Raw genomic sequence first — 15,923 nt, forward strand, 5'->3', positions numbered from 1 at the left:
AAAATCCCAACCAATGATGCTCTTAAAGTATTACATCAGTTTCTGGTAGAGTTGAACTTACAACTTACAGGAAAAGGCTCTCAGTGACATTAAATACCAAACAAATAGATCTAGACAATTACCACTGCATTTATTTTTTTTTTTGGTATAAAATGCTTGTGCAGGGAAATTAAAAGCTGCTGCTACAAAAATAAAAATGGAGTTATAAAACATGTACATATTTACATATATTACTTGTAAGACGTAAAAATACAAGTTATTTACAAATACAAACACTTCAACAACACAGATGCATTTTCCTTAATCTTTAGCATTTGAGTAAGCAGTGGGGAAAGAAAAAATACAATAGATTCAGATTATTTCCAAGATGTTGAGGTCATTTAGAACTGAGATGCTCAAGGTCTTGCTTGAGCAAATTTATCCATCATTTTGGAGGAAAAATATATTGTAAGGTACTTTACAAGCAATTTGCTACATAAACACAGCAACCCTTCCTTTCCTATTTTTTAATCCAGAAATTCTTCCAAAAATTGGTTAAGCTGAATAAAATCAGTCACTTTAATATCAGTGAGTGATTTTATTAAGCTTTGTGCCCCAACATGTGCTTTGCTTTTATCAGTGAGGACCAGCTGGATTGGTAAACATCACAAGAATAGAAGACAGACAGTGCAGCTTCTCTTTGATGTATTCTGGCAACTTATCGTTTTCTCCATACCTACAAAGGTAAATAAGAATACAAAGTTTAGATGCTTGCAATAAATTTTACTTAAGGACAGTATAAGTATTTAAAAACTTATCTGTTTTAAATTACTACATTATAAATTATTTTCAAGTTATTATTTATAGGTATGTTATACTCAAACATGGAAAACAGTTGTTTGATCATATATTTATTAAAACAATTTGGGACATGTGCATTCTTACTTTTAATAATAATTAAAAAAGAACAGCAACTACGAAGTTTACCTTAGGTTAAAGAGTCTTAAACTGACAGCAGACTGAGCTATTTTTATGGCAGTAACAAGACTCACCTAGTTGTCTGGCCATCCGGAGACGTATAAGTGATAGAAGAAACACCTGCTTGGGCTACCAGTTGGGATCCATCATTAAACTGAACCCATACTGCTCCACTGGTCAGCTAACAAGACAAGTTGCAGTGTCATTTGTGGACATGATTGCACACCTAGAATTATCCTATTAAAGCTGAAACTTGTTCTGAGTTGAAGTCACTTCGGTATCTAGGCCACTCTTTCAGTGATTATATGTATATATTTACTTCTTAGTAAATAGTAGTCTTACAGTTTCAAGAACCAGCATTCGTCAAGTTTCAGATGTTCAGATCTAATGTCCTTTTCATTGAGTTAAAGAATTATCTTTAATTAACCACTCAGAATTACTGAACATAAAACAGAAGGACCATTTTGTTCGTGTTCACACACATACATTTTAAAGTTTAAATATAATTAAAGTTTAAATATAAATTAAACCATTCCTTTATTAGGATAGCATGATTTCTGCATCTGGATTGCAGAGAACATCTTTTAAATCTAAATCTGGTACCACAGAAAAGCAGAGAGGAAACAGTTGTGTATCAGAAAACAGCTTTTCCTGCTGCACTGGCAGATTCAGTCACCTTGCACAGGACCCGTATGTTTCCATTAAAAAACACTTCACCATAGCACCTTTACTGCTACATACTGAACAGCTAAAATTGTAACAGCTTCAGCTTTTTTCTTGAGGGAAATTAACATGACAGAAGTCACTCAAATAGGCAGTAGTAATCATAGGAAATTTATGATACCTAAAACAGAAGTACTGAACTATTACTTGGGTTTCTTATACTTAAGTATGTTAGGTAAATGCTATGGTGAACTACTTATTTGGAATTTTGGTATTCATTCCTTACCTGTGAAGCCCAACCAACATTTTTCACAAAGACAGATTTTAAAAGTTGGGCTGAATTTGGGCTGCATTCTGCCTGATGAATGGAGGAGCACGTAGCTTCAGCAGCATTAGTCATAAATGTGGACTTCTCATATGACACCACCTAAAACCCAGAAACACACGGTATTAGCAGCCTTAGTATTAAAGCCAAGAGATTACGTACTAACTGTAGTGGTTAATTACTATCTTTTTTCCTTAATCTTTTCCTATACACAGAAAGATTTAGTCTATAAGCTTCATTTAACAGCATTATATTGTAAAAAGCCTGCAGGATTTCATGACTTCCTCCATACTGTGTTACAACAGTTTTTCCACTGATTCCCTGTATTCACAGAGGAAAGGCTTTCCGTAAGCAGGCTTCCTATTTAAAAATCTATTTTTCTGTGTTTGATTAGCAGCAAACCCTATGTAGTTTCAGCATTCAATTTTCCTGAAGATAAGTTAGAAATCTGGTGAAGCTTAACATTAACTCAGCGTAAAAATCAATACTAGTGCTGAAGCCTGAAGGAATTTTTGTTACTAGCTTCATTTCAGCCAAGTGAAAACTGGCAGATTCTGTATAAAGGATGTGCACTGAACAATCAAAGAACAGGGGTGCACATCAGTTCAAGAAAGTGAAGCTCATACAAACTCAGTGTGCTAAGACTAATAGAATTCATTCAGCTAGAAATGCTTTATTGGGACTGTCATGCAGCAATTGAAGCTTGGCAGGTCTCACAAACAAATTGATCAAACTGCACAAAAAGCCTTATTGGCTATATGTATATTCATATGTTTACATTTAGCCTTTTTTAAATTAACACTTGATTTCGGATCGATAGCCTCAAGTGCTCATATCTTTTGTGACTACCATTTGATATACAGGCCTGAGGACACAGAGCCCTCCAAATTCAAGCCAGTTCTGCATAACACAAGTACGCAATTGTCAAGCTGTGTTTCTAGGAGACGGTGTTGACAAAGTTTTGGCGGACATGGACTTTTCAGATGATCTTAATTCCAGATATCTCAGGTTAGTTAAAGTCAAAACAAACATTTCTAGCCAGCATGCTCAAACACTTAATAAAAGCATACATCTATACAAATATAATTATATGAAAATAAAATAGCAATATTTCATTTCCTGCTGGACAGCAGTCTCCATTTGTTCTTGCATACTTACAGGAGTACAGTTTGGAGTCTGAACTGGAGTAGAACTGGCAGCTATATTCCTATCCAGTGCCATAACTTCTTTTGAACAGTTTGCATTGTCCAACAATGAAGGCACTAGAGCCTTTGGCGATTCAGTATTGCCAGGTTTTCTGGAAAAACAATGAAACAAATGTGAAGAGGTCTTACCAAAAGGGTCTAAAGTAACAAGTGAGGAGACCTTGCTTTGTACAGTCTGTGGTTAACTAAATGAAAAGCACTTGAGAACACTAGTCTTCTGCAGACTTGTTTTTACACATGGTATTTGTTAGCCTGGTTTAGTCTAAACCCACAAGTATATTTTATCTTAGTATCAAAAGAAGGGTATGCAGGTCCAAAACAGTATTTTTTATACATGCTATGAAGTTGATGATTATCTTGCTAACAACTACGAGCCTCTGCTAAACAACCCTGGCTTCTGCTAACATTAGCTGCAACAGGCTGCTAAGGAGGAATATGCAAGTGTGTAAATATATACTAGCAAAAACACTACCTTCCAACAATTATTGGAAAAAACGGAACACTTTCACTCCTTTTTTCTTCTTCCAAAATAGCGGATTCCAGTGCAAGGCATATACGATGTCCCTGGAATTAAAAAGAGCTTGTTAAAGTTTTTAACTGAGAAGGGTTTGAGTGCCTACACATAGAAATACTTTTTCCAATGGTATTGAATATTGGTAATAGCTGTATTGTATGTACCATGAAGGCAAAGGCAACTAGAAAAAAAAAAGCTATATTACTGTTACCCCCAGTAGCTTCAACGTATCTGGGCTTACTTGTAATAACCACAGCTCCTCCTCTTTTAGCAGGAATAGACAGGGGAACAACAGACTCCTGAATTCTATTCCAGCAAACAGAACAAAAGAAAGGCAGAATTGGAAATTTTTACTATTTCCCAAGTTCAAGACTCTTGTGACTGCTAACTGGGTGACATGAAACATGAGAAGGCATAGCAAGTAGACCAGTTAAGCACCTGACAGTTGTCACCTCTTTAAAAAAAAAAAAAATAAAATCACTTAAAACTTAAAACTGTTTAAACCTAGGCAGGCAAACCTGCTTTACACTCTAGTAAAGAATTTCCTCTAACAGCCTTTGAGGCAGTGTTAGTGTTACCACTACACTGATATTTGCTCTTTCATAAAAAGAAACAGCCTAAAACACACCACTACAAAAAGCACTTCAACCATTCTTCTTATCACCATAATGGAAAAACATGAAAAGCAACATTTGAGGCAGATTTCTGAAAGAACGAATCTTCAGAAGGTTGCTTGGCATTTGAAAGGGCTATATAAAACCATTTACCTCATTTGCATGATCCATATATACTTGTATTTCCTTCTTCAAACCTGTTTCACTTTCTCCTTTCAAAGTGAAGGATTTCCCTGATTTTTCAATCACACGAGTTATACCAGCTGTCTTGTGTATCTTTGCTCCTGTAAAAAGGATTTTCTAGTCTGATTTGTATAAAATGCTAGTATCTATGAAATAGAAATCCCCACTGTTACATTGTACTCTACTAAAATGTGACTCACTGACAGACCAATTACTACAATAGAACTGCTCCTGGTTGAGCTCTGTGCATCTAGCAGAAACAAATGCCACTTAAACTGGGACTGTGATGTTAGTGGAACATTTTCTTTCACCAAATATCACTACTTATGTAGGTTGAATGATGTATTCATTACCTATTATCAAATGCCTTTTTAAGCGTTAATCTGAGATAAAATTGCTATCTCTAATAGCACTGCCAAGAACCAGTTAAATATGATCTATTATTATTTAACATGGTTTTAAAGATACACATTCTTTCAAGAGCATTCTACACAATCATAGAACTGTTACTGAATTGTTCTTAAAATCATAAATTCTATGCGTATGTCTACTTATGTGGCAAATCAAACTATTTCACAATGGTCTATAGTGAGAAAACAATAGTCAGTGCCGTCTGGATTAACAAGGGAGAGAAAGTTGGAGAAGACAGCCGCTTTCTCAAGTTAACAATGGAAAGCTTGATGTAGGGACACACCTTTCATTAAGTAGCTTAACTATCAGAAGTAGATCCAAAGAAATGAAACGAATTCATGAAAGGTAACAAGGTGTAGGTTAGCAATACTTCTGTCATGTACTCCCTGAAAAAGGAAGAAGATAGGCAGAAAGAAACTAATGAATTTATTCATCTGTGAGTGCTAGAATGTGGCAAAGTGCTAAGTGCTAAGTCTTGTTTCTAGTATTTTCTTCAACCTGAAGCTTTGTTTGGCAATATTTTTAGTGCAGCTTTAATAACATAACCACTTGCAAAAGTGAATACATACCATCATAAAAACAAACTTCAACATCTGCAGTGGGTGAATTTTCCATTAACATGCACTTGGCATATCTTGTGTAGAAGGTAACTTTGGGGGTTTTTGTTCTTACTAACTGCACAAACTTGGCTGCATACTGGTATTTTTTCCAGTACTTTTCTAAAAAAATATTTAAAAACATTTATCAGTCAGATTAAACACTGTATATCAGCTTGAAAAAAGTAATTTAAAATATATATTTTACAAATGAAGGCTGTAAATAACATTTAAGTAATTCACAGAAATATGCTTAAAGAAACTGAATTCAATTTCCACTAACTTTTTTTTTTTAAGAAAAGTTTACATCTTCAGTAGCTGTTTCTTCTATTACCATAGTTCATAACATCAACAACATAGAAGAAAGCACTGCATGCATCATTTACGAAGATAACATGGTCCAGCTGGTTTCCTGACTTCAAAACTTGTCTTTGACCTCCATAAAACTTTTCATACAACTTGTCTTTGACCTCCAGTTAGTAGAGCAGTCTGCTTGTCTTTCAAGAATTTGTAGTTAGCTTGTTCGTTCTTCTTTTTCTCTAGATTAAACACTGTCAACGCTTTCAAATATGTATTTTTCCCTTTCTCACCCCATGCAATAAGTACTACGAAATGCAAATTGAAGTTGCTTTTTAAAATTTGATTAAAACAGCTTCCAATGTGAATGACCAGAATATGAAAGCATCCATTTAAACTACACTTTAAAGAAGGCAAGTGACTCCTTATAATTTCAATATAAAATGACTTAAAACCTGTGAGTTTAGTCTCATCAAGTTTCAGAAGTTTGCGAAAAGTATTCATTTAAACTGTAGTTTTCAGCTTATTCTGAAAAGCGTTTTATCCTCCTGATTGTTTGAGCAGCAGGTAAAAGCTAGTAAGTCTCAAAACAAGATCCACTTAAGCATCAGATTACTTGTAATAGTTTTAAAATAAATGTCATATTACCTGGCAAGTTGTCAAAATTATACATACAGATGTCTTCAGGAAGAGCAGGAGGTCGGTCATCAAGAAGGAAGCCTCTTCCTTCATTTGGATGATAAACTGCAATCTACAAAAAGGGAAGAATTGTGTTTACATTTGCAACTCATATGGAAATACGTCAGTTTAATTACCATAATATACCATGAACTGTTCTATTCCACTAAGTGGTTATTTAACAGCTGCAGTTTTCAGCAATACTCCACTGTTCTCTAAGTCAAGTTCAATCTTGCTAGGAAATAATTGCTTGCTACCTACATCTGTATGGCTGTACCACAGCAGGGATGGGGGTGCAGGGGAGGAGGCTATTTGCAATGGCTAATTGCATTTCTAAACAAATAATTTATAACAGTAAATCATAGCAAATAAATTGCTAAAATGAAAGTTAAAGATTTAAACAACAGAAAACTAGAAGAAATTAATATTACAATAAAGAATCTGAGAAGTCTCACCACATTTCCATCACAAGATATTCTGAGAACTTCTTTCACAAATTCTTGTGAATGGTGTTCTTTTAGAAACTCCATACACACTTCCCCAGTATCTAGAATGCTCACCTAAAATAAATTAAGAAATACAAGTTAAACCAAAAAGCCTTACTCTCTGGCAATCTAAGCTAACATTTTTTCTACAAATGGTTTATGAACACAGTTTTCTAAAAATATAAGGACTAGAATATTTCTAGAATATAGTGCAAACTGATAAATACCTCTTACAATAACTTTTACTGCTAGGGCTATTAGAACTGTGCTTCTTCATGACTCAAGGTTATAAACCTGGTCAGCAAGGGTGTGGCTTGTTAGCTGACAAATCAAACTAACACCAGTTGGTTCTATTATGTTCTTTAGAAAAAGAAATGGAGAAGGGAGAACAGGTGAGCAGGACTGTAAAAAACTGAACAAAAAGCAGAAGGAACCAGAAACAGCAGACCAACCAGAAAAATCACGTGAGCCAAAAGGATTAACAGAATTCCTTTTGCTTTCTTCTTCACCCACAAGTTAGGGATGAAACAGCACTATAGAAAAACATTCAAGTATTGGAAAGCAAAACTATTTTAATTTCTAATCCAGTTATCCACCCGGTTCTTAAGAAGTGTTCAGTGTATCAGACATAGTTAAAATCTTAGTATTTAAAGTCTAAATTTGTATCTTATACAGATAAGCAGTGCAGATGTTTAGAACTATAGGAAGTATATATGCACTTAATATTTATGTCTACCTATAGTTTCTTTGCTTGTAAGCTAGAAGCAATGAAATGTCAACATTTGCAACAAGTAGCCACCAGGTTGCAGTATTCTATATCCAGAAGAACGAGCATCTTATAGATATAATTTTGAATTTAATCGCTAGATATATAGATTCATATAATCTTAAGTAATTACCTATTTTTAGAAGAACAAATGCTTCTGGTTTTCTAACTGATTTTTAAAGAGATTCACACTATTTAAAAATTAAGTCCTTTTAGTTCTGAGAACTGACACATACCACTGCATTTTTTGTTTTTTGCCTGATCGGTTTTAGCCTGTGAGCGTTGAGAGGCAATACTATCCTTCGCAGTGTAGGTTTCTGATGTGCTGGTGGTTCCTTGCCCCATGCTTGGTTTTGTTCTGTAGTTGACCAAAGGCCACACGAAGATGACTGAACTTTCTCAGACTGGCAGAGAACTTCAGAGATGTATTTCTTTGGGTTTCTCTGGTTTAAAGTATGTGGAGGGATGTCAAGGGATGCATCATGATTCCTGATATCTTTCAAGGTGTTCCACGCATTTCTTGATGCATCTTGCTGCACATCCAGATGATACTGGAAACCTCCATGTGCATTACTGCTGCCAGTTAGGTCTGCAGGTGGTCTCAGCTGACCTGAAAGCATTATAAGAAGTACATTGGAAATTTGAAGAACCTTACTAAGGGGGAAAAAGTCACTTTTTAAAAAAAAGATTTTAAAAGTAACATGTTAGAAGGCTTATTTAAGCAGAGAATGATTTCTGTAATCAGTCCAAATTGTTAGGCTATGACTTACATGTAGGTACCAATCAATATCAGCCCTTATAAAATTGCAGTGTTTATTTTTAAACTGTTATTATATCTCACCTATGACAGCCTTTGGTCTTAACATGCATCAAATCACCTCACAAAAGCATCGCTAAACAAAACACTAATTCAAATATATACTTCCCCAGTAATTGATCTGTTGAAAGCCAGTTTCATTGCCATTCAGATAATCACCAAGTTTCACTGAGGTTTCAGCTTAGCTAACCAGAGTGTTTTAACATCAACCAGGTTTCATTGCTCCAAATGTTAACTTCCCACCCCAAAGCCTGTGTTTTATCCCCAGTCACTTGTTTAAAAAAAAAAAGTTTTATATTTAAATTTCTTATAACCACTTCTCTAGTTTTGATATTTAAGCCCTTGGACAAGGGCCCAAGTATCAAAGGGGCCTCACCCAAACAAGCAATGCACTCCTCCTGTCATGTTGCAGAACAGCTGAGGAGGGACCAAAAATTAAATAGGATTACTCCATCATGACCATGTGTCATGATTCCAATTCCCTATACAGACAAAAGAAAGGAGTCCAGTAATATCAGAACAAAAGAGAACAGAATGGATTTATGATTGCTCTATGATTGAATTACATTACTAAAAAATGTTGTAATACGATGCGTAATGAAGAACACCTCCTTCCCTTCTGTGTCTTTTGTCCTTTCCTCCACCCCTCCTTCTGCAGCTTAATTATCTTTCTCTCATTCACTGAGATCACATTTTCTCTGAAGGCATATTTGCACAACTGAATTAACAGAGTTTGAGTCACCTGCCAATCTTCTGTCACATATATATAAGTGATTCAGGTCAAAACTGAGTAATTAGGGCAGGTTCTAAAATTGCATTTCCCCTCTTTGTGGCCTTATTTACTTTTTGCTGAAATACTGAAAAAAAAAAAAGATGACCTTATTTTAGGAAGCTAAGCATTCAAATACAACATATAATTTCTTCACTGTTCTGAAGGCAGTTATATGTAGCTCATTGTACCAACTCAACAGCCTGGGGAGAACTAATTACAAAGCCTCCTGAATTTCCTACCTCAGGAAATTAAAATATTACAGCTTAGTCCAAAATATTATCAATGGCATGGCTCTTGCTTTAGAATGATTCCACAGATGAGTGATGCTGGAAATCATTTTGCCTCTCTGTCAATTTTTGGCAGTGACAAGTCAGTTTAGGGTCTCCCATGCTTTTCCTTCACAAAGGAAGTCTTGTGTCTGCAGTAGCTTCTGTTAAAATCCAACCACTGATATTTAGGATGCCAGCATTTTACTCCAATATCACAGTTACTTGGCCAATTGCTTCTATCATGAGTTTAATGAAACTAAATTTGGAAAAACAACAGAAACAGTTACAGGACACAACTGCAACTGGAGTGCAAAAATACACAATTGCTTAGTAACGCACCGTTTGTTTGCATGCTTCCAAGCCACTGCTGCATTGTTTCAGCCTGGGACTTCTGCTCTAACAAACCAAGGTGGGGCTTCATTGGGCACAGATAATCTGAGCTGCAAAATAAAAGTTAGGCATGTAATCAAAATTACATCAAAGACACTTGCACAACAGAAGTTATGATGTTGCAGCTGCAGAAACCACAAGCTTTAAAATGTTTAATTCAGGCAGCATTTTGCAGCTGCAGACAGCATAGAACTTGCTTCTCCTTTCACAGGGAACATTCATAAAAACCCATTTCCAAGTGTAATAGAAAGTTCGTACTAATTTTTAGTATGAATCAAGTCTGAAACACTTTACAAAAAGAAAAACAAATGAGACCACACACAAAGTTGCCACTTCTTCACACTGAGGGGAAAGCAGGAACTAGGATATGCAATAGTCCTTACATTAAACACAGGGAAATGTTCTTCATCATTCTGCTAACAGGAAAACATTATCATAACAGAGGATTTTAGTTGCACAGCAGTGCACAGGAAGCAAAGTTCAGGCCTCCAACACGCACAAACATCCTAGCATCCCTTGCAGATTTTACACCTGGGCTAATTTGCATGAGCTAGGAAAGCCTGTCAGATATGAAGAAAGAAGCCAGGATTTTCATCCAGAACTTCTAAGGACAGAACTAAGTTTCAAGTAACTTTGAAGGTGTTTTTTGTTTGTTTTTACCCCAAGTGCAGAAAGCATTGCTCATTTTATAACCCTTAACTTGTACTTAAACTTTTTTTTTTTTTTTAACTTGTCTAGGTATAAGGCATAGTAACTGAAAAAACCCAGAACAGCAAGTATATGCATTAGCAGTCGTACTCTGAATGACTTCTACTCTAATCTGTATTTCTAAAATGAGCAATTAGAAAGGGTGCCCTACCACAATTACTGTGAGGAATGAAGTGTTCACCTTGCTGCACATGGGAATAAGTAAATAATAGAGAATTACCAGGATAAATGAAAGCTACAATTCAGCTGGTAGGCATGCAGCACCTATGAACTTTAAGATGGACTAGTGGGAAGGTGAACCTCTACATTAGCAACAGCATCAATTATCACCCTCTTTATATTTGTATTCAAGCTATAAGCAGAGACACTTTTGGCACTTACTGCAGTCTAGTACCTGGGCAAAAAAAAACATTCACAGGACAGCTCTACATTTCATCTTAATAAAAACTGATTCTTACTGTGGTTGATCTTTCACAGGTGGAGACATTTGCCCTTCAAAAGGGCCAGAACTACCAGAAGTCTTTTCCTTAAATATTTCTCCCACATCAGTATAGCTGCTTGAAGGTGAAAAGCATTCTGTGTTTTCCCTTGTTCCTGCTCTAGGCTTGGAAAGCAGTTCCATTGAGTGACATCTCTCAACAATATTTGATATTCCTTGAGTCTGGCTATGGGATGCACCAGACCTATCTGAAGAGTGGGCTCTTCGGAGGTAGCGGGAATGTGGTCTCTCTTCAGCAGGTTGCATGGTTCTTCCCCTGCCAGTTACGCCAATTTCTTTTCCCTGAATTCCCCACTGATGAAAAGAACCGCTTCCATCTACAGATGAAATGTTACTGGAATTCTTGTTTTTAGGAAAAAAAGTAATTTTATTTGGCAGCGGCTGCCCCACTAACAGCTTCTTCTTTTCCTTCAAGCAACCACTGGTACTGATGCTGGAAGAGCCCGTAAAGGTTGTAGAGATGGTAGCATTTCCGCTGTCCATGGAATCTTCTGAAGTTCCTGAATCTTTGCTCCGCGTAGACCTGCACCTGGACATAAAAGGATGATCCAACACAGAGGAAAGACTCAAACGATCTGCTGGATTTTTGCGAAGTAATTTGTGTATGAGGTCTTGCGCCTCTCTTGATAAAAAGGCTGGCATTTCATAATCTGCTAACACTACTTTATTCAGTGTGTTCTTGACCGTGTCAGTGTCAAAAGGTGGCTTTCCAATAAGAAGAGTGTAAAACATGCAGCCCAAAGACCATACATCAGATTCAAGTCCATGCGGACTCCTTGTGGCTATCTCTGGAGCAATGTAGTTAGGAGTTCCACACATGGTATAATGCTTTTCGTGAGGCATTTTCAGCTGAGTTGCTAGTCCAAAATCAGCAATCTTGACGTTCATATTATTGGTGAGTAAGAGATTAGAAAGGGTGAGGTCCCGATGCAGTATTCCATGAGAATGAAGATACAGCATACCCGTGATAATTTGATGCAAGAAGTGGCGGGCTGTCAAGAACACAAAAAAACACACATGCTTCAGTAGTATAATTGAAATCAAAGTCTTGAAAATAACCTTTTCAAGTCTATTGGTCTTGCCTTTTTTTTTTTTTTTTTTAAGTGAGGATGTTACAAGGGTGTTAAGCATCACACTAATGAGATTGGAACAACTTTCTGCTCTTTTGCTTGGAGCAATTCAGTATGACTATGTTCTAGGACAGTCCAAAGGATGTTCTGTAATGCATTAATCCATTTGATGCTTTGATAACAGAAACATGTAAGATGTAAGGAAGGACTGGAAATATTTTCATTTCGCCTAAGCTTCTTAAAATCAGGTTTCTGAGAAGCTAAAAATTCAAGTTGCACTCCCACTTGCAGAAACAAATACAAGAAATCAAGCATCATTACTACATGCAGATTATAAAATACTGCAGACAACTTGGGTGGTTTATTCTCAAACCTTCAAGGCTACCAATATTTCAGTTTCTCAGTCTTCTATGTTCATGATATTGGGATAATCTTTCTGCTCTGTTACGTTAGAAATAAAACCTCTTCCAGGCTGAAACAGCATCATTTATAATGATGTTGCAATTACAGTAATCTTAAGAATCACACTTTCTAGAGCAAAGAATTTACAATCCTTCCTCTTAGCAGAGGGCAAACACTGCAGGACAACAAACATGACTAGAAAGCTCTTCTCAAACGAAGAGGCTTCTTTAAACCTGAGCCAGTGGTTTTCAGCTTTCACACCTGTGTTACCATCAGATGAACTATTTTTGCTGGAGTGGACTTGAATTCAACAGATGCCTCTGTAACAGCACCTGTGATCTACGAATTTCACAGAATAAGATTACTTGTTTCCTTGTTTCTCCATCAGTTTCTAAACTGGAAGAACCAGACAAAAAGATCAGCATGGTAATTCTGGGAACTGGCATAGGTATTAACCACTGAACCCAGATCAGATGAGGACAGAACAATACGTCTGTCTGTACCCTAAAACACTGCACATAGCAGCATGCTTCCATGTCCCTTAAGTTTTGGAACTGCACTGTCCCACTTAGCCTTTCAGTGATCCATGTCCTAATGGCAATCTTCTAACTGACAGCTATAAGAAAATAGAACACGAGTAAGCTCATAAATGCAATTCCTTTTTTTTTTTTCCAGGACAGGACTCCGAGACACTACTCAGAAGAATAATATAGCCAATTTAAAGTTTTTAAATTACACTGACAGTGAGCTCTCAGTGTAAGATATGATTTTTTGTTTTAGTTAACTGACTTCTATAAGAAACAGATAAAAACAGCAGGATTTCTCCTCAGCTGCAGTCCTTCAAGAATTCTAGAAGTGTCAAACTGGATACTTGCTTCTCATACAGGACTTCTGGTTAACTCAGCCTTCAAACAACTTTTAAACAATTAACTGCATTTTCTTCATTTACACACGTCTTGAAACATGATAAATGTTTCCAACAATAATGTGTAAGATGAACTGGAATCTGGAAGGCTTTCCAACTGGTGACATGAGGCAGTAATACTGAGGTGAAGAGGCACAATGCAAAGCAAACAGCTGTTTACATGCAGTTGCCAGTTTTCCTTTACAGAATTTCCCAGTTTTTAACTGTATTTCAAAGTAATTTGGCATATGAAGTGCTACCTTTTGGTAGATATTGATGTCTTTTTTTTAAACAATAACGAGTAGTACAAGCTAGCATAAAATGGCATAAACCAAACAAAAATATACAGACGTTCAAGTGAATATGTATATAGTAGTAATTCATCCCTAGATTAGTTTTCATAAAAAGTCAAGCTATGCTGACTGTTTCATAGAGATGGCAGTTGTAAATATTCTACAATGAAATTTATTCTACAAATTAAATTAATATTCTAATTCTACTTATAATGTTCTAATTCTAATATTCTAATTCTAATCAAATTAATATTCTACAATTAAATTTATTGAATAAGACAACATGACAATGCAAAGAAAGCTGTATAGAAAAAGTCTCACCTTCTTCTTCTGAAAAAGGTTTCTTTCTGTTCTTTATGTATCTGCTCATTTCACCATTGTGACACATCTCAAGTATCAAGTACACATAGTTGCTATCTTCAAAATAGTTATAAAGCTAGAAAAGAAAATAATGAAAATATTAAAATAAATTTTGTAGAGTATACAGCAAGTCACATATACTGTTATTGCTACAAAAAACATGATTCTTACCTCGAGTATAGATGGATGCTTTAGCTGACAATGTATTTTCACCTCATTTTGAACCCTCTGTACCATTCCAACTTTGTGCATGGCTTTTTTATCGATCTGAAAGTAGAACACAATGTTTCTCAAGTATTGCAAGACCGACTACTTAAACTAGTTTCAGGTGAACTTGAAATTCTAAATATTCAATGCATAACACATTTGCCTGAAAATGCTGAAATATAAGCAAGGTTTCACACAGTATTGCCTACTAGGTGCTTTTCATGAGCAGGTGCCTTAGAGAAACTAGAACATACGAGTGTCCAGAAGTAGACAAGTGTGAATATTTTAAATACTAAAACTAATAGCAAAGCTTTCTGAAACAGTTACGCAGAGAAATTCATTGCTGATTTTGCCAGGCAGAGAAGCTAAGTGTAGCTGATATTAAAAAGGTGGCCAAATAGAAGCATTATAAACTGTAATTAGACGTAGCAAAACACCTGTGAAACATGAGTTTCTTTCATAACAGTTTGTGCTGGCAGTCAGGGAAATTTTTCAAGACTCTTACAAGTTAAAGGGCTGCAGGCTCTCACGTGTGTCCAGGACCTCTCCAGCCAGATAGAATCTAAGTTAAGTTTTTGTGGTTACAGGTTTCAGTGTAAGAATTACAGGGCTGAATGTCCAGCCAGAAGTGAGTCTTTCAGCTCAAGCTCTTTTAATAGGAATGCATTAACTATCAGTAGAGTCTTTCTGTTGGCACCGTCTCTTGCAGGAGGAAATCCTCATCTAACCGTCAGTTACCTAGAAACGAGTGACCAGGCACAAACGCCCAACGCCATAACACGCAGCCTGCTGCAGCCTGCCCTCGATAACTCTGAGAAGGCCGAGATCCCCGTGCTGGCTGCCTTACCATTTTGATAGCCACTTCCAGACCCGTTTTCAGGGACACCGCTCTGTAGACCCCGGCGAACGAGCCCTTTCCCAGGAGGTTCCCCACCTTGAAGTCCTGCAAGGCAAGCGGCACGGCACGGCTGTCACTCCCCCACACTCCCCTTCACACCCCTCTCCCACCCCGCAGCCCCCCAGGGCAGCCCCCCGGCCCCGCTGCCCCCCGGCCCTGCCGCAGCGCTACCTGCAGGGCGCCCCCGGCCCCGCTCGGCACCATCCTGCCCGCGGGGCGGCCGCCTCCCGCCGCCCCTCCCGCCTCCCGCTGCTATGGCAGCGCCACGCAGCGCCTCACCCCCCCCCCCTTCACCCCTCCCGCGGCTACCCCGGGGCCCCGTTTGGCCACCGCCGCCCCTCGCAGCCGGGGCTCGCCCCCAGCAAATGGCGGCCGCCCTCCCGCCCGCCCACCTCGATGCTCTCGCCGATGCAGGTCGCCATGGCGCCGTCCGGCCGCTCTCTCGCCGCCCGGCTGCCGCTAGGAGCTGTCCCCGGGGCGCCGGCCGCGGCTCCCCATCGCCCTCACGCCGCCCGCCGCCGCCCGCCTCGGCCCAGCCCCGCTGCCTCGCGGGCCCGGCGGCCGCTCCCCCCCCCCGCCGCCTCCATTTTGAAAAATCGCGCCCCGGCCCTCCCGCCACGCCCCGCTCCGCCCGGCGCGG

General features: G+C 38.0%; 1 protein-coding gene and 1 long non-coding RNA gene across 2 annotated transcripts; one reads left to right on the forward strand and one right to left on the reverse strand.

Moving 5' to 3' along the window:
• Window positions 1-109: 109 nt before the first annotated feature.
• On the reverse strand, window positions 110-15,888 carry PLK4 (polo like kinase 4). The gene is made up of 16 exons (XM_027456771.3): window positions 15,676-15,888; window positions 15,233-15,328; window positions 14,350-14,445; window positions 14,140-14,254; window positions 11,109-12,141; window positions 9,892-9,992; window positions 7,931-8,304; window positions 6,899-7,003; window positions 6,414-6,516; window positions 5,442-5,591; window positions 4,432-4,562; window positions 3,623-3,714; window positions 3,104-3,242; window positions 1,907-2,047; window positions 1,032-1,138; window positions 110-715 (listed from the first exon to the last, which is right to left on the reverse strand). Exons 1-16 carry the CDS (start codon window positions 15,703-15,705, stop codon window positions 616-618), a joined length of 2,913 nt encoding a protein of 970 aa, XP_027312572.2. The 5' UTR covers window positions 15,706-15,888; the 3' UTR covers window positions 110-615.
• Window positions 595-11,704, forward strand: LOC140002466 (uncharacterized). The gene is made up of 3 exons (XR_011809130.1): window positions 595-723; window positions 2,809-2,953; window positions 11,565-11,704. It is a non-coding gene; the product is annotated as an uncharacterized lncRNA (long non-coding RNA).
• Window positions 15,889-15,923: the final 35 nt, after the last annotated feature.

The sequence above is a fragment of the Anas platyrhynchos genome, chromosome 4 (assembly GCF_047663525.1).
Source record: "Anas platyrhynchos isolate ZD024472 breed Pekin duck chromosome 4, IASCAAS_PekinDuck_T2T, whole genome shotgun sequence".
Classification (NCBI taxonomy): Eukaryota; Metazoa; Chordata; class Aves; order Anseriformes; family Anatidae; genus Anas; species Anas platyrhynchos.